The sequence below is a fragment of the Boleophthalmus pectinirostris genome, unplaced genomic scaffold (genome assembly GCF_026225935.1).
Source record: "Boleophthalmus pectinirostris isolate CB_2022bp ecotype Guang Dong unplaced genomic scaffold, ASM2622593v1 HiC_scaffold_20, whole genome shotgun sequence".
Lineage (NCBI taxonomy): Eukaryota > Metazoa > Chordata > Actinopteri > Gobiiformes > Gobiidae > Boleophthalmus > Boleophthalmus pectinirostris.
This window is the reverse complement of record NW_026571153.1, coordinates 4,375,315-4,397,004: the sequence shown is the minus strand read 5'-3', so window position 1 is coordinate 4,397,004 and position 21,690 is coordinate 4,375,315. Positions and strand designations below refer to the sequence as shown.

Sequence of the window (21,690 nt, the reverse complement as noted above, 5' to 3'; positions counted from 1 at the left end):
TGACCCAAATGCGACGGCGCTGTGTGGGGGAAGATTCTAACGACACGAGCGGAAATGTCACGGTGGCGGCGCGGGAACCCGAACTTGAAAGTGCGAGAGGTCAGAGGTGGTTTACGTCAAAACGTTTTCTGCGACCGAAAAGAGAGAATTTCCCAGTTTCGTTTCTTGGCGTTTGTGAAGGAGCAGCACAGGTTTGAGGTTTAAACGTCCGATATTAAATCAGGACTAAAAAAAGGACTAAAATCAGGACTAAAACTAGGACTAAACCAGGACAAAACTAGGACTAAACCAGGACTCAACCAGGACTAAACCAGGACTAAAATCAGGACTAAACCAGGACTAAAACCATGACTAAAATCAGGACTAAAGTCAGGACTAAACCAGGACTAAAGTCAGGACTAAACCAGGACTAAAGTCAGGACTAAACCAGGACTCAACCAGGACTAAACCAGGACTAAAATCAGGACTAAAACTAGGACTAAACCAGGACTAAACCGGGACTAAATTCGGGACTAAAACCAGGACTAAACCAGGTCTAAAACCAGGACTATACCAGGACTAAAACCAGGACTAAAATCGGGACTAAAATCAGGACTAAACTAGGACTAAATCAGGACTAAACCAGGTCTAAGCCAGGACTGAACCAGGACTAAAATCAGGACTAAAACTAGGACTAAACCAGGACTAAAGTCAGGACTAAACCAGGACTCAACCAGAACTAAACCAGGACTAAAATCAGGACTAAAACTAGGACTAAACCAGGACTAAACCAGGACTAAAACCAGGACTAAACCAGGTCTAAAACCAGGACTATACCAGAACTAAAACCAGGACTAAAATCGGGACTAAAATCAGGACTAAACTAGGACTAAATCAGGACTAAACCAGGAGTAAACCAGGACTCAACCAGGACTAAACCAGGACTAAAATCAGGACTAAAACTAGGACTAAACCAGGACTAAAACCAGGACTAAAACCGGGACTAAAACCAGGACTAAACCAGGTCTAAAACCAGGACTATACCAGAACTAAAACCAGGACTAAAATCGGGACTAAAATCAGGACTAAACTAGGACTAAATCAGGACTAAACCAGGTCTAAGCCAGGACTGAACCAGGACTAAAATCAGGACTAAAACTAGGACTAAACCAGGACTAAAGTCAGGACTAAACCAGGACTCAACCAGGACTAAAATCAGGACTAAAACTAGGACTAAACCAGGTCTAAAACCAGGACTATACCAGAACTAAAACCAGGACTAAAATCTGGACTAAAATCAGGACAAAACTAGGACTAAATCAGGACTAAACCAGGTCTAAGCCAGGACTGAACCAGGACTAAAATCAGGACTAAAACTAGGACTAAACCAGGACTAAAACCCCGTGGAGCGTGGAGTCAGTCCTACGCGGCCCGTCCTGACACTCAGTCCTGGTTCAGTTCTGGTTTAGTCCTGGTTCAGTCCTGGTTCAGTTCTGGTTCAGTTCATATGCGGCACAAATGTCCGGCATCACAGTTTAAGTAATGGAAACAGCCTTTTTTTCCCCCATTTTTCATTTAAACACAAAATCAGAAACTGAAAAAACGAATTGTTATCTGTTTTTTCATTTTGGTTTTGGAGACAAATAATGAAGAAAATTGTCACTCAAATTCACTCTGCTCCTCCTGATTCTCTCAGCTCACTTGTCTCCGCTCCAGGTTGCAGACCACACGCTCCCTCCACATGTACAAACTGATGAAACCACTGATCAATTCAAATCTCTTCTCAAAACATTTCCATTTCATCTGTTTTTAATATAAATGTGTAATGTGTTAGTTGTAAACTGCTTTGGGTGTCATGAAAAGCTTTTAATAAATGGAAAATCAAGGCCCACCTGACCGTTCAGACTGAAGTCCATCCATTAGGGGTCGGGTCGCGGGGGCAGCAGTCTAAGCAGGGACTCCCAGACTGAAGTCCCATGTCAAAAGATCAGATATGTATCGGTTTTAGGAGCACATATCCAAGTGGCCTGGGTCGCATTTGAAAAATTTGGATCTGTGTGGTTCAGACTGTCATTAAAAGATCAGATACAGGAACATTGGGTCAGTTCAGGCTGCAGTCTGAACGTAGCCTTTGAGTGTCCAGGAAGCACAAAATAAATCAAATGTTTTATTCATTTGGGTCAAGTCAAGAAGTAACGGAGGGAAACGGGCAGATTTTTGACATTCAAATGTCTCTTATTCAGAAACTAGAGGGACTATTGAAATAAGTAAAGTATCAGAATGTAGGAAAGAGTTACACTCCAACAGGGTCAAGTTAAACCTGTGAAATTCTTTCAAGTTGTTGATTAAAAATTTAAAAACTCATGTCGGTAACGGAGGGAATGAAATATGCGGCACTTTTTGGTCAATAAATGCAAACAGTGATAACTCTTGGTTCTCACTTACATATCCTTAACAAACTGGTTTGAATATTTGCTTCATATAGTTTTCTACCATATGGTACAAGATTAGGTTGAAAAACTTCTTACTTTTTTGACTCATGAGATTTTTTTATTAAGAAAGGTCATGTAATGGAGGGAAAAGTAACGGAGGGAAAAATTGTACAAACAAGTAGAAGGTGCAGGATTTTACATCATTTGTCGCTTTTTTCTTCCAAATACTTTAATATTACTTTCAAATGAAAGGAAACTATTTCTATAAAATATGTCAGTCCTTCCAAGCAAATTTTTATCATTTTAAATACATTTTTTTTTTAAATCATGAACCTTCATCAACAGTTCAAAGATGGAAAATAACACAAGATATGATGAAATACATCCATTTATTTACATGATTTTTGGGTCTTTGAAATTTGGGAAATAATTTTTGTTCCATGTTTCATTCATGGTCTGTTTAAAACATATGGAACTTTACAACCAAAAATGGCACAGAAAAAAGGTCAACAGTTTCATAAACTAGAGTACATATGTATCTGTTCAATACATTTTTATATCAGATGAATTAACTTGAATTTTTGGCCTTGTTGTTTACTTCTGCTTGACTGGGCCCAGATGTGCTTTTAAAACCTGCAGTAAAGGTGGTTCCACAGTCAATATTTCCCTCAAACATAAACAGAAATGGCATAACTTACAGGCCTGTCTTTTTTACGTGTAACCTCATTTGTACTTAACATTTTTCCTTGTTCTTTTCTGTATTTTCAGAACGCAGATGACTTGCTTGTAGCTTCAGCCGAATGTCCCAGTGATGACGAGGACCTGGAGGAGTGTGAGCCTGGAAATGGTGAGTCCACTTCGGCCCTTCTCTGGTCACTAACAGCCAAAATCTAAATAATAATAATAAGAACAACAGTTTGAACAAAAATACAAATTCATTTCTAACATTTCTAACCATTTCTCGTGACTGAAACCCCTTTAGTGCGGCTCTGGTTGGACAGTTGTGTTCCCCAAAAATCCACCTACACGAACTAACATCGTTTCAAGTGTCCGTTTTTTGGTTTTGTTTGCGTCTCTAAATCGTTTTCCCCATTATTATTACCGTGGAAAAAGCTTGACATCGTTTTGCGGCTCGTAGCTCTATTTCTTCTTCTTCTGGCCGTGTGAACATGGTGTGAAGTGATGTGCTAACACCAGAGGTCAGAGCTCAAATGTTGTATTCCCTTTAGCGGTGTAAGCACTAAACCAAGACCCGACCGGCTGGAAACTGTCAAGAACCAAACTCAGTCGCTTAAATCAGTGATTCTAAACCATAAGAACCTCAAGGCTGCAAAAAAAAAAATTCAGTTTTGCACCAGTGGGACTCCGTAGCTTATCAGCGTTTAACTTAAATTATTTTTTTAGAGTTCAGAATCAAAATTAGTTGGCATTTTTTGTTTAGTTTTTTTATTATTTTGTAGCAGGGGTGGGACCAAGTCTTTGTTTTTCAAGTCTCAAGTAAGTCCTCAAGTCTTTGACCTCAAGTCCGAGTCAAGTCCCGAGTATGTAAGAGTTGTAGAAAATAATTTAGTAATTTTTTTTTTACTTTTTAAATGTCTTGACAAAATCTTAGAGTGAATCATTGTGGTCAGAATAGAAAGAATTCAGATTTAAAAGTGCTGATTTAAAAGTCTTCTCAAGTCTTCTCTCCCTTCTTCCACTGCGTTTCTAGCAGGTTTGCTAGCACTGTTGGGTACGCTTGTTTTCCTCACACTCTTAGCTTCAAAATGAGACCCTCCCCGCTGTTGTCGGTGCCGGGGTTTAGCTGGGACAAGCCGCTGAAGAAGCTAACGCACTCACGTACTTCCTGGCTTTACGCACGCATCATCAGTTTGTTTACGGGAAATCTCTTCAGTCATTGGATCTTCCAGAAAGTGATTGACATATTGTTTTAGCCTATCACCAGAGCTTTCAAACGGTGGGTGGGACATTCAGATTGTATTGGAAACAGACCCTGTGTTTATAAGCGTAAGAGCGAGGGAGACAGGGAGCAGTGCGGGCAGTGCTATAGAAGCAGCAGATCTTCCACTTGGAGGACAATTTTGGCTACTTTTAGTTTTTTTTTCTTGAGAAAACATGCCTAAAGCTCAGAAGAATTAGTATTATAATAATAACAATTATTATTATTATTATATTATTATTATTATTTTGGCACAAATTTAGCAATCTTGTGCCGAATTGTCATTTTGTTTACACAAAGGCTCACAGCATCAAAACCCTTTGTCCTAGAGATCTGAAATTCTACACAGTTGTTGCCAACAACTTGAACAATGAGTGTAGTGAGTCACAAATGCCTAGTATGAAGTATGACCAAGCTAAGGCCTTTATTCTTTTCTATTTTTTTTTTGAAGCAAAAAAATACAAATTTTTTTCAATTTTAATTGACTGTACTGTAGGTTAGGCAGCACTCACAGTCTTCATGTACATATCTACAGAAACTAGAAGGCCTAAGCTTTAAAATGGTGCCTCACACAAGCATGTGGGTTCTAAGGTTTTCTTTTAATAAGCTATGGCATTTGGGTATGTAGTGCTATTGTGCACACACCAAAATGAGGTGGGTGGTAACAGGTTAAGAAAGTGAACCTCCCCATCTTGCGGGACTTGCGGGCGGGAGCGAGACTGAAAATTTAAAATTTTTGCGAGAATGGGCGGGAGTGGAACCGCGCAGACCTTTATTTTGAACAGTTATTTTGCGCTTCATGCACACACCCTCCTCATGGAAAACACACGAAGAAATAACGAAATAAACGAAAAGAAATGTGTCTGCGGAAGAAGTAAACTGAGCTGCTGCACGTGAACTCGACGTCAGTGAGTCGATGGCGAGATTTCGACGACGGCAGCGCGACGAACTGACTCGACGCGAAAAGACGACAAAAGCTTTCGGAGGCCTCGAACTCGAAAACGTTCTTGAAGACGTTAAGACACACCTGCGGCTTACGTTCAGGCGCGCTCCATAGTCCGGATTTTACGGTAAACGAAAAAGTGTCCGAACTTTTGAATCTATTTAAACCCGTTCACAGAGATCGCGCACTCACTATTCAGCCAAACTCAAAGGAATAAAACCACCAATCCTCAGTCAAAACCCTCGACCGTTTCCCCGCGCGATAAGACCGAATCCATACACCAAATCCACTTACTCTACATTATTTACTCGAAGAACGCGCTAAGACTCTACCTATACCGGCAAGCGGCTTATGATCCCGAAATAGAGACCCGTCCCCGCTGCTTATCGCGAATAAACTGCAGAAATATAAGAGTTTTTTTTCAAGCGCGAGTCTCCGGAGGTTCACGCAAACATACGGTTTACACGGGAGCTGGGACTCGCAACAGGGAGAGATTTGTAGGAAGAAATCGAACCACAAACTCGGCTCCTATCTCAGCTTTCCAGAGAATTCCGAGGAGACGGGGCCGGGCAGGGAGAGGATGAAGAAATAGAAACTGTCTCCGAAGAATGCTCCATCTCCATCAGCGGTTAAAGGGTCGATCTGTATCTATATATTAAACAAAATCGACTCGTGCGAGGTTTAATTCGTGTTAGAATGTTGTTACCGCCTCAAAAAACAGACCTGGACTTTCAAAATACTTTTACTTTTCAGTCTTGTTCCAAAATGTAGGAAAAAAAGTACAAATAAAGACTGTCAGATGTAGTGAAGTAAAAGTAAAAGTAAAATCTACTTAAATTGCACTGCATAACTTTTTATTTTAGTCTGCGCTCCTGGTTTAGTCCTGGTTTTAATCCTGGTTTAGTCCTGGTTTAGACCTGGTTTAGTCCTGGTTTTAATCCTGGTTTAGTCCTGGTTTAGAACTGGTTTGCTCCTGGTTTTAATCCTGGTTTAGACCTGGTGTAGTCCTGGTTTTAATCCTGGTTTAGTCCTGGTTTAGAACTGGTTTAATCCTAGTTTAGACCTGGTTTAGTCCTGGTGTAGTCCTGGTCCAGTTCTGGTTTAGACCTGGTTTAGTCCTGGTTCAGTCCTGGTTTAATCCTAGTTTAGACCTAAACCAGGACTGGACCAGGTCTAAACCAGGACTACACCAGGACTGGACCAGGTCTAAACTAGTACTGGACCAGGACTAAACCAGGGCTGAACCAGGACTGGACCAGGTCTAAACCAGGACTGAAATAGGACTACACCAGGACTGGACCAGAACTGGACCAGAACTGGACCAGGACTAAACCAGGTCTAAACCAGAACTACACCAGGACTAAACCAGAACTACACCAGGACTAAACCAGGTCTAAACCAGAACTACACCAGGACTAAACCAGAACTACACCAAAGTATGTCACCAGACCGAATGTAACTCTGAACAGCACAACGTGGGCGCGAGAAAACGGCTTGAAAAATTCCCGCGGTAACGTTCAAGTTTGCCCGACAGCGAGAGGACCAATCGCGTCGCAGTTTTGAGGTTTGAAAAGCCCGAACGAAGCAAAACAAAGTGACGCCGAAGATTTGAATGGATTTAGTGTTTGCTGCATGGATCGTGTCTCTAAACCAGAACTAAACCAGGACTAAAACCAGGACTAAACCAGAACTAAAACCAGGACTAAACCAGAATTAAAACCAGGACTAAAACCGGGACTAAAACCAGGACTAAAACCAGAACTAAACCGGGACTAAAACTAAAACCAGGACTAAAACCAGGACTAAAACCAGGACTAAACCAGGACTAAAACCAGGACTAAAACCAGGACTAAACCAAAACTAAAACCGGGACTAAAACCTGGACTAAACCAGAATTAAAACCAGGACTAAAACCGGGATTAAACCAAAACTAAAATCGGGATTAAACCAGGACTAAACCAGAACTAAAACCAGGACTAAACCAAAACTAAAACCAGGATTAAACCAGGACTAAAACCAGGATTAAACCAGGATTTAAACCAGAACTAAACCAGAACTAAAACCAGAACTAAAACCAGGACTAAACCAGAACTAAAACCAGGACTGAACCAGGTCTAAACCAGAACTAAACCAGGACTAAACCAGGACTTAAACCAGGTCTTACAATCAGGACTAAACTAGGACTAAAACCAGGACTAAACCAAGTCTAAAATCAGGACTAAACCAGGACTAAAACCAGGTCTAAACAATGATACCTAACAGTAGGTTGGACATAATTTAAGGTGATCTTATATAAAAATAATTTCTCTATCATTAATATTTTTAATATGGTTAAGGAAAGACTGGACTTTTTATTTTCTTTTAGCAAAGAAAATTTATGTTAAGATTTCCTGGTCTTTGCTTCTCTACAGTAAACAGTCGCTTATTCTTGGAGACTTGGGCTCAACAGACAATTTGAAGAGAACAAACAAGAATTTTCAGGATGTGGTTTCTACATTCATGTAGTTTTAAAAGGTATGACAATATCAAGTAATCCAAAGTAATCAGATTACGTTACTCACTTTAAGTAATTTAATGGATTACGTTACAAACTACATTTTGGGGTGTGTAATCTGTAATCTGTAGGGGATTACATTTTAAAAGCAGTGTTGGGAGTAACGCGTTATAAAAGTAACGAATTACAGTAATGCATTACTTTTTGCTGTAACGCAGTAATGTTCGGCATTACAGGGATAAAAATAGTAATATTTTACTCGGTACAAATGTGAGTAACGCGCGTTAGTGTTTTTTTAACCTGGATTGAAGTGGTGGGTTTTTCTTCATTCAAATTCGCTAAAATCACCTCGATATCAGCAGTGGTGAAACGCCGGAGATGCGCCCTCATAGACCTTCAGGTGACCGCGGGCGAAAGGACTGACAAAGAACTCCACGCTGTTTAGACCTGGTTTAGACCTGGTTTAGACCTGGGTCAGTTCTGGTTTAGACCTGGTTTACACTCGTCCCTCCCTCTATCGCAGTTCACTTTTCGCTGTCTCGCAGATTTTTTATTTTTTTTGTGTAATTTTGCATGCCCTGTTTTTTTTACATTGTATGAACACGTGTTGCGTTCCTCCCGCTGCGTCCTGATTGGCTGAGGGACTCCTGTCTCCTGTACAGTACAGAATGTGTTCAGCTGCCAAATTTAAATACATGTTCAATCTGTATCAGTGTGATTCTGAAGTGCTGTACGGTTGCAAGTTTTCTCCCCGACGAAAACCCACAACGTCGACGAAACGTTCTGCACCGACAAAGGCTCCTGCGCTCGCACCCAAAAGACAGAGGAAGATGCAAACCATCACACAAAAAGTTGTACTTCTGGACACGTTGAAGGAAGGTAGAAGTTACGCGCTGTAACAGACTCTTGCACCGGCTCAGGTACCTGCAAATAGTTGCTGAAATCAGGGCCGCGAGCCCGAGCAGCAGGGTCCATAAAGAGCGATCGGGCGACAGCCACTCTTACCTCCATGAGGTGTGGAGCAGAGCCGCTCCTTTCTCCTGCGGTCACCTTCGAGCCCGTCCCTACAGTGAGTCCTGTTATAGTCCTGGTTCAGTTCTAGTTTAGTCCTAGTTCACTTCTGGTTTAGTCCTAGTTCAGCTCTGGTTTAGTCCTGGTTCAGTCCATATACAGCGCAAAAGTTATTTTGGTGAGAGTAACTTAAAGTAATGCAATAGTAATGTAATGCCTTACATTTTAAATGCAGTAATATTGTAATGTAACGAATTACTTTGAAATGACAGTAATAGGTAATAAATAACACATTACAGTTTCAAAGTAATTTGCCCAACAGCGTTTAAAAGTCACCTTCCCAACACTGACCGTACTTTACTACTTTTACTTCGTTACACTCCATTTCTGCAATTCCCGTCATATTTCCGAGTATTACCGACTCACAGGGAGGAGTGGAGCTTGTGCCGCGGAGAAGGTGGAGACGGGAGGAGCGGTTTTTTTGGGCAGAGCGAACATCCCCGTCCCGTCTCTCCCCGCAGACTCATTAAACTTTGACTCTATTAGGAAGCTTAATTACATCAGCCAATTAGAGGCGAGCGCGGGCCCATCCGGAGCTCGTAATGAGGAGAGAGGAGGCGACCTGGATCCGAACATGAAACACGGAGACGAGCGAACGAGCGCGGCGGCCAAATATGATTCACATTTACATATGAAACGTCCCTATAGAAGTCGGTATAGAACGGACAAGATGGGAATAAAAAGTGAGGTGACTACTTTTTTTTTTTTTTTTAATATACAGTAAGCAGGTTTGAATCAGTTTAGTTTGACACAGGTTTAGTCCTGGTTTAGTACTGGTTTAGTCCAATTTTCATCCTGGTTTAGACCTGGTGTAGACCTAGTTTAGTCCTGGTTTAGACCTGGTTTAGTCCTATTTTCATCCTGGTTTAGTCCTTGTTTAGCCCTGGGTCAGTCCTGGTTCAGTCCTGGTTTAGTCCTGGTTCAGTCCTGGTTCAGTCCTGGTCCTGGTTCAGTCCTGGATTAGTCCTGGTTCAGTCCTGGTTCAGTCCTGGTTCAGTCCTGGTTTAGTCCTGGTTCAGTCCTGGTTTAGTCCTATTTTCATCCTGGTTTAGTCCTTGTGTAGTCCTTGTTTAGCCCTGGGTCAGTCCTGGTTCAGCTCTGGTGTAGTCCTGGTTTAGTCCTGGATTAGTCCTGGTTCAGTCCTGGTTCAGTCCTGGTTCAGTCCTGGTTTAGTCCTGGTTCAGTCCTGGTTCAGTCCTGGTTCAGTCCTGGTTTAGTCCTGGTTCAGTCCTGGTTTAGTCCTATTTTCATCCTGGTTTAGTCCTTGTTTAGCCCTGGGTCAGTCCTGGTTCAGCTCTGGTGTAGTCCTGGTTTAGTCCTGGATTAGTCCTGGTTCAGCTCTGGTTCAGTCCTGGTTCAGTCCTGGTTTAGTCCTGGTTCAGTCCTGGTTCAGTCCTGGTTTAGTCCTGGTTTAGTCCTGGTTCAGTCCTGGTTTAGACCTAGTTTAGTCCTGGTTTAGTCCTGGTTCAGTCCTGGTTTAGTCCTGGTTTAGTCCTGGTTAGTCCTGGTTTAGTCCTGGTTCAGTCCTGGTTCAGTCCTGGTTCAGTCCTGGTTTAGTCCTGGTTCAGTCCTGGTTTAGTCCTATTTTCATCCTGGTTTAGTCCTTGTTTAGCCCTGGGTCAGTCCTGGTTCAGCTCTGGTGTAGTCCTGGTTTAGTCCTGGATTAGTCCTGGTTTAGTCCTGGTTCAGTCCTGGTTCAGTCCTGGTTTAGTCCTGGTTCAGTCCTGGTTAGTCCTGGTTCAGTCCTGGATCAGTCCTGGTTTCAGTCCTTGGTTAGTCCTGGTTCAGCTCTGGTGTAGTCCTGGTTTAGTCCTGGTTCAGTCTGGTTCAGTCCTGGTTTAGTCCTGGTTTCAGTCCTGGTTTAGTCCTGGTTCAGTCCTGGATCAGTCCTGGTTCAGTCCTGGTTTAAACTAAACATTCATCTCAGATAATCATTTAAAATAAATAAATAAAACACAAAATGAAGAGCAGAATGAACAGAAATTAATTTTTCAATCCTCAACGTCCCAAATCTCGTCTGAAATAACAAAAATATTCCCATTATTATAGAAAAAAAACAAAACAAAAGCCCTCTCCCCCCAAAAAACTGTTCCATCTTTCATGTATTAAACGATAAATCGATATAATTATTACCGTGACAGGTCTAGTCCTTGAGCAGAAGTGTCCATGATGGAGTCCAGTTTGTCCAGTGTCCTCTTGTCCCTCACAGGGTTCCGTACCGCTGCTCCGATATTGACGTCAGCGTTCCACAATTTCGACACACGAGGGAATTATTAAGTTGCGGCGCTGCTCTTTTCGGGACAATATTTTCACGGACTGGAGGCGTAGGAGGCGCGGTGCACGTGTCAAGGTTTAGTCCTGGTTAAATCCTGGTTTAAACCTGGTTTTAGTTCAGATTTTAGTCCTGGTTTTGAACTGATTTAGATCTGGTTTTAGTCCTGGTTTAGGTCTTGTTTCAACCTGGTTTAGATCTGATTTAGATTTGGTTTTAGTCCTAATTTTAATACTGGTTTAGAACTGGTTTAGATCTGATTTAGATCTGGTTTTAGTTCTGGTTTAGTCCTGGTTTAGTCCTGGTTTTAGTCCTGATTTTAGGCCTGGTCTAGACCTGGTTTAGACCTGATTTAGATCTGGTTTTAGTCCTGGTTTTAGTTCTGGTTTAGTCCTGGTTTAGATTTGGTTTTAGTCCAGATTTTAATCCTGGTTTATTCCTGATTTTAGTCCTGGTTTAGTTCTGGTTTAGTCCTGGTTTTAGTTCTGGTTTAGTTCTGGTTTAGTCCTGGTTTTAGTTCTGGTTTAGTCCTGGTTTTAGTTCTGGTTTTAGTTCTGGTTTAGACTCCTGGTTTAGTCTTGGTTTTAGTTCTGGTTTAGTCCTGGTTTTAGTTCTGGTTTAGTCCTGGTTTTAGTTCTGGTTTAGTCTGGTTTAGTTTCTGGTTTTAGTTCTGGTTTTAGTTCTGGTTTAGTTCTGGTTTAAGTCCTGGTTTAATCCTGGTTTTAGTTTTGGTTTAATCCCGATTTTAGTTTTGGTTTAATCCCGGTTTTAGTCCTGGTTTTAATTCTGGTTTAGTCCTGGTTTTAGTCCTGGTTTTAGTTCTGGTTTAGTCCCGGTTTTAGTTTTGGTTTAGTCCTGGTTTTAGTCCTGGTTTAGTCCTGGTTTTAGTCCTGGTTTTAGTCCTGGTTTTAGTTCTGGTTTAGAGACACGATCCATGCAGCAAACACTAAATCCATTCAAATCTTCGGCGTCACTTTGTTTGTTTTGCTTCGTTCGGCCGTTTCAAACCTCAAAACTGCGACGCGATTGGTCCTCTCGCTGTCGGGCAAACTTGAACGTTACCGCGGGAATTTTTCAAGCCGTTTTCTCGCGACTCCCGACCGCCCACGTTGTGCTGTTCAGAGTTACATTCGGTCTGGTGACATACTTTGAATTATATTGAAAAAGAACGGGTCAAGACGCTCAAAAACTACAAGAATCCAGTTTCCGATCTCACCTTCCGTCGGTAATCCCCCGCGCGACCCCGTTCCCCCCGTTACACTTCATATTCCCGGGATACGGTCGGAGCTGTGGCGTCTTTTAGCCCGACGAGATCAGAGCCGCGAGCTGCTGCCGCTGCTGCTCAATAATTCATCACAGGGCCTCTGTAGAGACGAGCCGCAAATGTGCTTTAAAGCCGAGGAGAGACGAGGGCGTACGTACGACGCGCGACCCCGGGGCTTCGGCGAGCGACGGCGACAGGAGTCAGAGCGAGTCGGGTCGAGGTGGAAAGACCAGAACTGTGAATACTGAATTATACACGTGATGATTAAGTAAACAAATTTTAACCCTTGTTTCCTAAAATCTTAGTCCTCCTTAGCCTGATGTAGCCCTGGTTTAATCCTATGTTTAGTCCTGGTTTAGTTCTAGTTTATTCCTGGTTTAGTCCTGGTGTAGCCCTGGTTTAGTACTGGTTTAGACCTGGTTTAGTCCAGGACTAGGACTAAACCAGGTCTAAACCAGGTCTAAACCAGGACTAAACCAGGTCTAAACCAGGTCTAAACTAGGTCTAAAATCAGGACTAAACCATGACTGAAATCAGGACTAAACCAGGATTAAACTGGGTCTAAACCAGGTCTAAAATCAGGACTAAACCAGGACTAAACAGGACTAGGACTAAAACCAGGTCTAAACCAGACTAAACCAGGACTAAAACAGGACTAAACCAGGTCTAAAACCAGGAAAACTAAACCACGACTAAAATGAGGACTAAAACCAGGACTAAAACCAGACTAAACCAGGACTAAACCAGGTCTAAACCAGGACTAAAACTAAGGACTCTAAACCAGGACTAAACCAGGTCTAAACCAGGTCTAAAACAGGACTAAAACCAGGACTAAACTAAACCAGAAACCAGGATAAACCAGGAACTAAAAAAACCAACTAAACAGACTAAACCAGGACTAAAACCAGGTCTAAACCAGGACTAAACCACAAACCAGGACTAAAATCAGGACCAGCTAAAACCAGGTCTAAACCAGGACTAAACCACGACTAAAATCAGGACTAAACCAGGTCTAAACCAGGTCTAAAATCAGGACTAAACCTGGACTAAACCACTAAACCAGGACTAAACCAGGACTAAACCACGACTAAAATCAGGACTAAACCAGGTCTAAACCACGACTAAAATCAGGACTAAACCAGGACTAAAACCAGGTAAACCAGGTCTAAAATCAGGACTAAACCTGGACTAAACCAGGACTAAAAACAGGACTAAACCAGATCTAAACCTGGACTAAAAACAGGTCTAAACCAGGACTAAACCACGACTAAAATTAGGACTAAACCTGGACTAAACCAGGTCTAAACCACGACTAAAATCAGGACTAAACCTGGACTAAACCAGGACTAAAAACAGGACTAAACCAGATCTAAACCTGGACTAAAAACAGGTCTAAACCAGGACTAAACCAAGACTAAAACAGGACTAAATCAGGACTAAAACCAGGTCTAAAACCTCGAGAATCCACCTCTCTAACTCTCATCATCTTTTGTCAAATAAAAACATCGCCCGCTCCGTCTTTGCGTCGGCGGGAACGTGGCCGTCAATGAGAAAAAAGTTTGAGCGATTTATCTGTGACGGTTTGAAAAGTTTCGCGAGAAAAAGAAAAAAAAAACAAAAAACAAACTCTGTGCTCGCCTCAGGTCCCACCAACGCTGCTTTCACCTGAACACTGGATATATCTGGAGTGAATCCAGGCGTTTAACCGTCGTCTCCGAGCCTTTTTATGTCCATTTCTCCGTCTTCTTCTCCGTCTTTTTGGAATCGTCATCGTTTCATCTGGGGTCTAATCAAAGCCGAATCCAAACAACCTTTTTGCACTAAATATTTCAAAGAGCCGCGGCCGAGGCGACGTGACGGGCACTGAAATGATGTTTGTGAGGCGCCGGCCGCGGAGTAAACACGCGAGCGCCGCCGTCCAGCTCGTCCAAACGCACTTCAGGACGGACAGGAGAAAAATGTGACGTCAGGACGAGGAACTGAAAAGGAGTCAGATGTTTTTCTCTCTGGACGATGTTTCTGATTCTGTTTGATTCACGTTTGAGTTTTGAATTTCACGACACAAAAGTCTAATTTGACCAAACAACGTCATTTTGGAAGTTCAAAACGAGAAACTCTGTTACTAAAACCAGGACAAAAACCTGACTAAAACTAGGATTAAACCAGGTCTAAACCAAGACTAAAACCAGGTCTAAGCCAGGACTAAACCAGGACAAAAACCTGGACTAAAACTAGGATTAAACCAGGTCTAAACCAAGACTAAAACCAGGTCTAAGCCAGGACTAAACCAGGTCTAAACCAGGTCTAAACCAGGACTAAAGCAGGTCTAAACCAGGATTAAACTAGAACTAAAACCAGCTTCAAACCAGGTCTAAACCAGGATTAAAATCAAGACTAAAATTAGGTTTAAACCAGGACTAAACCAAGACTAAAACCAGGTCTAAACCAGGACTAAAACCAGGTCTAAACCAGGTCTAAACCAGGACTAAACCAGGACTAAAACTAGGTCTAAATCAGGCCTAAACTAGGGCTAAACTAGGACTAAAACCAGGACTAAACCAGGACTAAACAAGAAATAAAACCAGGACTAAAACCAGGTCTAAACCAGAATAATTCCCGGAATGACGGAATATTGAAAAAAAAACCTCAAACTACAGCAGACGTAAACAGACGTAAATATGTCGAGACGTTTGTCTTGTCGTGAAATGTTTTTATTGTTGGTTTAATATAAATAGTTTCTTTAATTTTATTTTGAGTTCAGCAGATGGAAAGAAACTTGTATCTAAATCTGGCTCAGAGCAACTTCTTTCTCTGAGATTAATATTGTCTCTAAACCAGGACCAAACTAGAACTAAAACCAGGACTAAAACCAAGACTAAACCCAGGACTAAACCAGACTAAACTAGAACTAAAACCAGGACTAAAACCAGACTAAACTAACCAGGACTAAACCAGGACTAAACTAGAACTAAAACCAGGACTAAACCAGGACTAAAACCAGGACTAAACCAGGACTAAACTAGAACTAAAACCAGGACTAAAACCAGGACTAAACCAGGACTAAACTAGGACTAAAACCAGGACTAAAACCAGGACTAAACCAGGACTAATATCAAGACAAAAAACAGGACTAAACCAGGACTAAAATCAGGTCTAAACCAGGATTAAACTAGGACTAAAATCAAGACAAAAACCAGGACTAAATGGGGTCTAAACTAGGACTAAACCTGGACTAAAATCGGTAGTAAAACCAGGTCTAAACCACAACTAAACAAGAACTAAAACCAGGACTAAACCAGGACTAAATCGAGACAAAAAACAAAAAAAAAAAACTAAACCAGGACTTAAAACCAAGACTAAATCTGGACTAAACAAGATCTAAACTAGGACTAAACCTGGACTAAAATCGGTACTAAACCAGGACCAAACCAGGACCAAACCAGGAGTAAACCAGGACTAAATAAATAAAACAGAAAATAAAAACTTGAGATTTGAGGTGAAAGACTTGAGACTTTCAAAACAACATCGGTCTCTGGGCAGATCCGGTTCTTTGTATCAGTAAAAAAAAATAAACCGCATCTGTGGGAGGGCGACACTGATAAAATGAATCTCTGAAAATGTTTTTGCCTCATCTCCAAACGGTATTTAGACAATATTTGAACGTGTTAAATTGTCCCTGTAATGTCTTTGTTCAGTTATTCAATTACTGCACAAAACCAACCGAGTGAATAATTAACCACAGAAATGCAAAAATATCACAGAAACTTATTTGGAGTTTTAGACGAGGAGTTGACGACGTGGCTTTATGATCGTTTTCATCCAAAAAAAAATAAAAATAAAAAGTATTTAAATATGGGTGTTTCTGTTTTTTTTGTTGCTGAGACAGAATATTTGGGGTAAATCATCGTTTTTGTTTGAGTTCCAGCGAGGTTCATTTGGTTTTCCGATAATTTATGTTATTTGGTTCTTTCTTTCAGACCAAGTTATGAAAACAAACTAAATCTAGGTCTAAACTAGGTCTAAAATTAGGACTAAAACCAGGATTTAACCAGGATTAAACCAGGTCTAAACTATGTCTAAACTAGCACTAAAATCATAACAAAATCTCGGTCTAAACCAGGACTAAACCAGGTAAACCAGTCTAAAACAGGCTAAACCAGGTCTAAACAGGAATAAAAACCAGGACTAAACCAGGTCTAAACCAGGATTAAATCTAGGTCTAAATCAGGACTAAACTAGGACTAAACCAGGACTAAAACCAGGTCTAAACCAGGACTAAATCTAGGTCTAAACCAGGACCAGACCCAGGTCTAAAATCAGGTCTAAACTAGGTTTAAACCAGGACTAAAATCAGGACTAAAACCAGGTCTAAACCAGGACTAAACTAGGACTAAACCAGGACTAAAACCAGGTCTAAACTAGGATTAAAACCAGGTCTAAACCAGGACTAAACCAGGTCTACACCAGGGCTAAATCTAGGTTGAAACTATGTCTAAACCAGGAGTAAAATCAGGACTAAATCAGAACTAGACCAGGTTTAAACCAGGACTAAACCTAGGTCTAAAATAGGTCTAAAACCAGATCTAAACCAGGTCTAAATCAGGAATAAACCAGCACTAAACCAGGTCTAAACCAGGACTAAATCTACATCTAAACTAGGTCTAAAACAGGACTAAAACCAGGTGTAAACCTGGACTAAAATCTGGACTAAAACCAGGTCTAAACCATGACTAAATCTAGGTCTAAACCAGGACTAAGCCAGGACTAAAACCAGGTCCAAACCAGGATTTAACCAGGTCTAAATCAAGTCTAAACCAGGTCTAAACCAGTACTAAAATCAGGACTAAAACCAGCACTAGACCAGGACTAAATCTAGGTCTAAAATAGATCTAAACCAGGACTAAAATCTAGGTGTAAACTAGGTCTAAACCAGGTCTAAAACCAGGTCTAAATCTAGGTCTAAACTAGGACAAAATATGGTTTTATCAGTTTATTTACCAAGAAAGTGCCAATCATTTTTATTTATTTATTTATTTAATTTTTTTTTTTTTTAAATAAATCCGTCACTTCACACCAAATCAGTCCACGTCCAAGTCCCACAAAATCTCACGTGTCTGACTTTTCGATTCGGCGGCGTGGGGTGGGGAGCAAACTGTCCAATCAGAGCCTCCGCACACACGGACGGGGGGGGGGGGGGGGGGGCAGAGCCAATCGGAGCGTCTGATTGGTCGTAAAGTGGCGAGCGGTGCGGCGGGGCGGGCGGAGGTCAGGGGACAGGAAATGAAAAGGCGGCGCGGGACGAGAGCCGAGCTTCACTTTCGCCGCCGACCAATAAGACGGAGCGAGAGAGAGAGAGAGTGGCAGAGTGGTTAGCACCTGTGAGTCGGCGGGAAAAGGAGGGTGGGGCTGGTTTTATCTGAGGACGAAAATAATCTTCTTTATGTTTTATTTTTCAGTCTTAATGTGGAATTTCAGTTTTTTGTTTTTTATTCAAAACTGTAACTTCATTTTAATAGTTTATCATTTTAATTTGGTCCTTTTTTAGACCTGGTTTAGTCCTGGTTTAATCCTGTTTTAATCCTGGTTTAGTCCTGGTTTAGTCCTGGTTTAGTCCTGGTTTAGTCCTGGTTTTAGTCCTGGTTTAGTCCTGTTTAGTCCCCTGGTTTAGTCCTGGTTTAGTCCTGGTTTAGTCCTGGTTTAGTCCTGGTTTAGTCCTGGTTTAGTCCTGGTTTAGTCCTGGTTTAGTCCTGGTTTAGTCGGTCCTGGTTTAGTCCTGGTTTAGTCCTGGTTCAGTCTGGTTTAGACCTGGTTTAGTCCTGGTTTAGTCTGGTTTAGCTGGTTTAGTCCTGGTTTTGGTCCTGTTTTAGTCCTGGTTTACCTGGTTTAGTCTGTGTGTCAGTTTTTTTTTTTTTAGTCCTTTTTATGGTTTAGTCCTGGTGGTTTAGTCCTGTTTAGTCCTGGTTTAGACCTGGTTTATCCTGGTTTAGTCCTGGTTTAGTTTTAGTCCCCTGGTTTAGTCCTGGTTTAGTCCTGGTTTAGTCCTGGTTTAGTCCTGGTTTAGTCCTGTTTTAGTCCTGGTTTAGACCTGGTTTAGTCTGGTTTAGACTGGTTTAGACCTGGTTTAGTCCTGTTTTAGTTTTTTTAGACCTGGTTTAGTCCTGGTTTAGACCTGGTTTAGTCCTGGTTTTAGTCCTGGTTTTTTAGACCTGGTTTAGTCCTGGTTTAAGACCTGGTTTTAGTCTGGTTTAGTCCTGGTTTAGTCCTGTTTAGTCCTGGTTTAGTCCTGGTTTAGACCTGGTTTAGTCCTGGTTTAGTCCTGTTTAGTCCTGGTTTAGTCCTGGTTTAGTCCTGGTTTAGTCCTGGTTTAGTCCTGGTTTAGTCCTGGTTTAGTCCTGGTTTAGTCCTGGTTTAGTCCTGTTTAGTCCTGGTTTAGTCCTGGTTTAGTCCTGGTTTAGTCCTGGTTTAGTTCCTGGTTTAGTCCTGGTTTAGTCCTGGTTTAGAGTCCTGGTTTAGTCCTGGTTTAGTCCTGGTTTAAGTCCTGGTTTAGTCCTGGTTTAGTCCTGGTTTAGTCCTGGTTTAGTCCTGGTTTAGTCCTGGTTCAGTCCTGGTTTAGTCCTGGTTTAGTCCTGGTATAGTCCTGGTTTAGTCCTGGTGGTTTAGTCCTGGTTTAGTCCTGGTTTAGTCCTGGTTTAGACCTGGTTTAGTCCTGGTTTAGTCCTGGTTTAGTCCTGGTTTAGACCTGGTTTAGTCCTGGTTTAGTCCTGGTTTAGTCCTGGTTTAGTCCTGGTTTAGTCCTGGTTTTAGGTCCTGGTTTAGACCTGGTTTAGTCCTGGTTTTTAGACCTGGTTTAGTCCTGGTTTAGTCCTGGTTTAGTCCTGTTTTAGTCCTGGTTTAGTCCTGTTTTAGTCCTTGGTTTAGTCCTGGTTTAGTCCTGGTTTAGTCCTGGGTTTAGACCTGGTTTAGTCCTGGTTTAGTCCTGTTTAGTCCTGGTTTAGTCCTGGTTTAGACCTGGTTTAGTCCTGGTTTTTAGTCCTGGTTTAGTCCTGGTTTAGTCCTGGTTTAGACCTGGTTTAGTCCTTTTTTAGACCTTGTTTAGTCCTGGTTTAGTCCTGGTTTAGACCTGGTTTAGTCCTTTTTTAGACCTTGTTTAGTCCTGGTTTAGTCCTGGTTTAGACCTGGTTTAGTCCTTTTTTAGACCTTGTTTAGTCCTGGTTTAGTCCTGGTTTAGACCTGGTTTAGTCCTTTTTTAGACCTGGTTTAGTCCTGGTTTAGTCCTGGTTTAGTAGTCTCTCCGGCCCAGGTGAACCTCGACTCTCCCGCTCGCACACAAAAAGCTCAAAAGTGGACGAAAAATAAGCCAGCGGTTGCCGTAGAAACCGGCCCCGTTCCTCACAAAGAAATTGAAATGACGAGTTATTCCAGTTTTGAAGCGATTTTTTAAATTTTTTTTTTCCTTTTGCAGCTTTCACAGAGTGTTTTTATCAACTGTGTGTCTAATGTTTGATGGTTCTGTCTTCGGTTTCCGGTGGAAGGTTCCGGACGGTTTCTCTCCGTGCGGATGTTGCCCGGAATGTCCCGCAGTACGGCATTACACGTATTTATGTCTAGGGTCGAGGGGGACGGTCCCAGTTTTGAGTCCTGGGTCCCCTGTCCCAGCAGATTGATCCAAAACCAGCGATTTGTACCAGTTTTGTACAAAAAATGTCTCAATTTTTGACCAATTTGATCCACGGCGACAGTAAAAAGAGACAGAAATTTATAAATTGAGGTAAAATACAGAAAAGCTGCTAAAAAAACGACCAAAACACAAAGAAAATGTGACGAAAACAGGTCTAAACTAGGACTAAATCAAGACTAAACCAGGACTAAACCAGGACTAATCTTGGATTTGAGAGAGAAAGAGAGAGAACCCTGAGCCTGTGGAGCAGGGTAGTTTTAGTCCTGTTTTAGTCCTGGTTTAGTCTGTTTTAGAACTGTTTTAGTCCTGGTTCAGTTCTGGTTTAGTCCTGGTTTTAGTCCTGTTTTTAGTCCTTTTAGTCCTTTTTAGTCCTGGTTTAGTCCTGGTTTAGTCTGTTTTTAGTCCTTTTTTAGTCCTGGTTTAGTCCTGTTTTAGTCCTGGTTTAGTTCTGTTTTAGTCCTTTTTAGTCCTGGTTTAGTTCTGTTTTAGTCCTTTTTTAGTCCTGGTTTAGTCCTGGTTTAGTCCTGTTTTAGTCCTTTTTTAGTCCTGGTTTAGTCCTGTTTTAGTCCTTTTTTAGTCCTGGTTTAGTCCTTTTTTAGTCCTGGTTTAGTCCTGGTTTAGTCCTGGTTTAGTCCTGTTTTAGTCCTTTTTTAGTCCTGGTTTAGTCCTGTTTTAGTCCTTTTTTAGTCCTGGTTTAGTCCTGTTTTAGTCCTTTTTTTAGTCCTGGTTTAGTCCTTTTTTTAGTCCTGGTTTAGTCCTTTTTTAGTCCTGGTTTAGTCCTGCTTTAGTCCTTTTTTAGTCCTGGTTTAGTCCTGGTTTAGTCCTTTTTTAGTCCTGGTTTAGTCCTGTTTTAGTCCTTTTTTAGTCCTGGTTTAGTCCTGTTTTAGTCCTGCTTTAGTTCTGTTTTAGTCCTTTTTTAGTCCTGGTTTAGTCCTGTTTTAGTCCTTTTTTAGTCCTGGTTTAGTCCTGTTTAGTCCTTTTTTAGTCCTGGTTTAGTCCTGCTTTAGTCCTGGTTTAGTCCTGGTTTAGTCCTTTTTTAGTCCTGGTTTAGTTCTGTTTTAGACCGGGTTTAGTCCTGGTTTAGTCCTTGTTAAATCCTGTTTTAGACCTGTTTTAGTCCTGATTCAATCCTGGTTTAGTCCTGGTTTAGTCCTTTTTAGTCTTGGTTTAGTCCTGTTTTAGTCCTTTTTTAGTCCTGGTTTAGTCCTGCTTTAGTCCTGGTTGTGTGTCCCAAGTTTTTTATTTTGAAAATCTGATCCCCCAACGCACTAAAATCAAGCTACATATCAGATCCGTGGAGAGGCAAGCCCACCCAGCGTCCAAACACAAGCTTTAAATTCAAAACCAATCCAGTCTCGATCAATCCAGTCTCGATTCTGACACGTTTCATGCCAAACCGGGACATTCCAGACCGAGCGGCGACATCTCCACGGAGACGAACCGGACCCTCCACCGGAAAAGTTCCGCAGTGCGCCTTTAACAACAACAACAACAGCGTCCCTTTAAGTCCCCAGGGTCACACCGATTCACCTCATCAGACCAAAACGCCTGAGACATGATTTTTTTTGAGATTTTGTTGTGTGTGTGTGTTTTTCTCTGATAAACTGACTCGTTTTTT

At 41.7% G+C, this 21,690-nt stretch overlaps 1 protein-coding gene across 1 annotated transcript in view; it reads left to right on the top strand.

Annotated features, from left to right (window-relative positions):
• Positions 1-21,690, top strand: part of nrxn2b (neurexin 2b) — a 1,850,542-nt gene that overhangs the window by 1,821,476 nt on the left and 7,376 nt on the right. Inside the window, exon 21 of the mRNA XM_055156806.1 lies at positions 3,180-3,258. Within this exon, the coding sequence (XP_055012781.1) occupies positions 3,180-3,258 (79 nt within the window). The remainder of the gene's footprint in view (positions 1-3,179; positions 3,259-21,690) is intronic.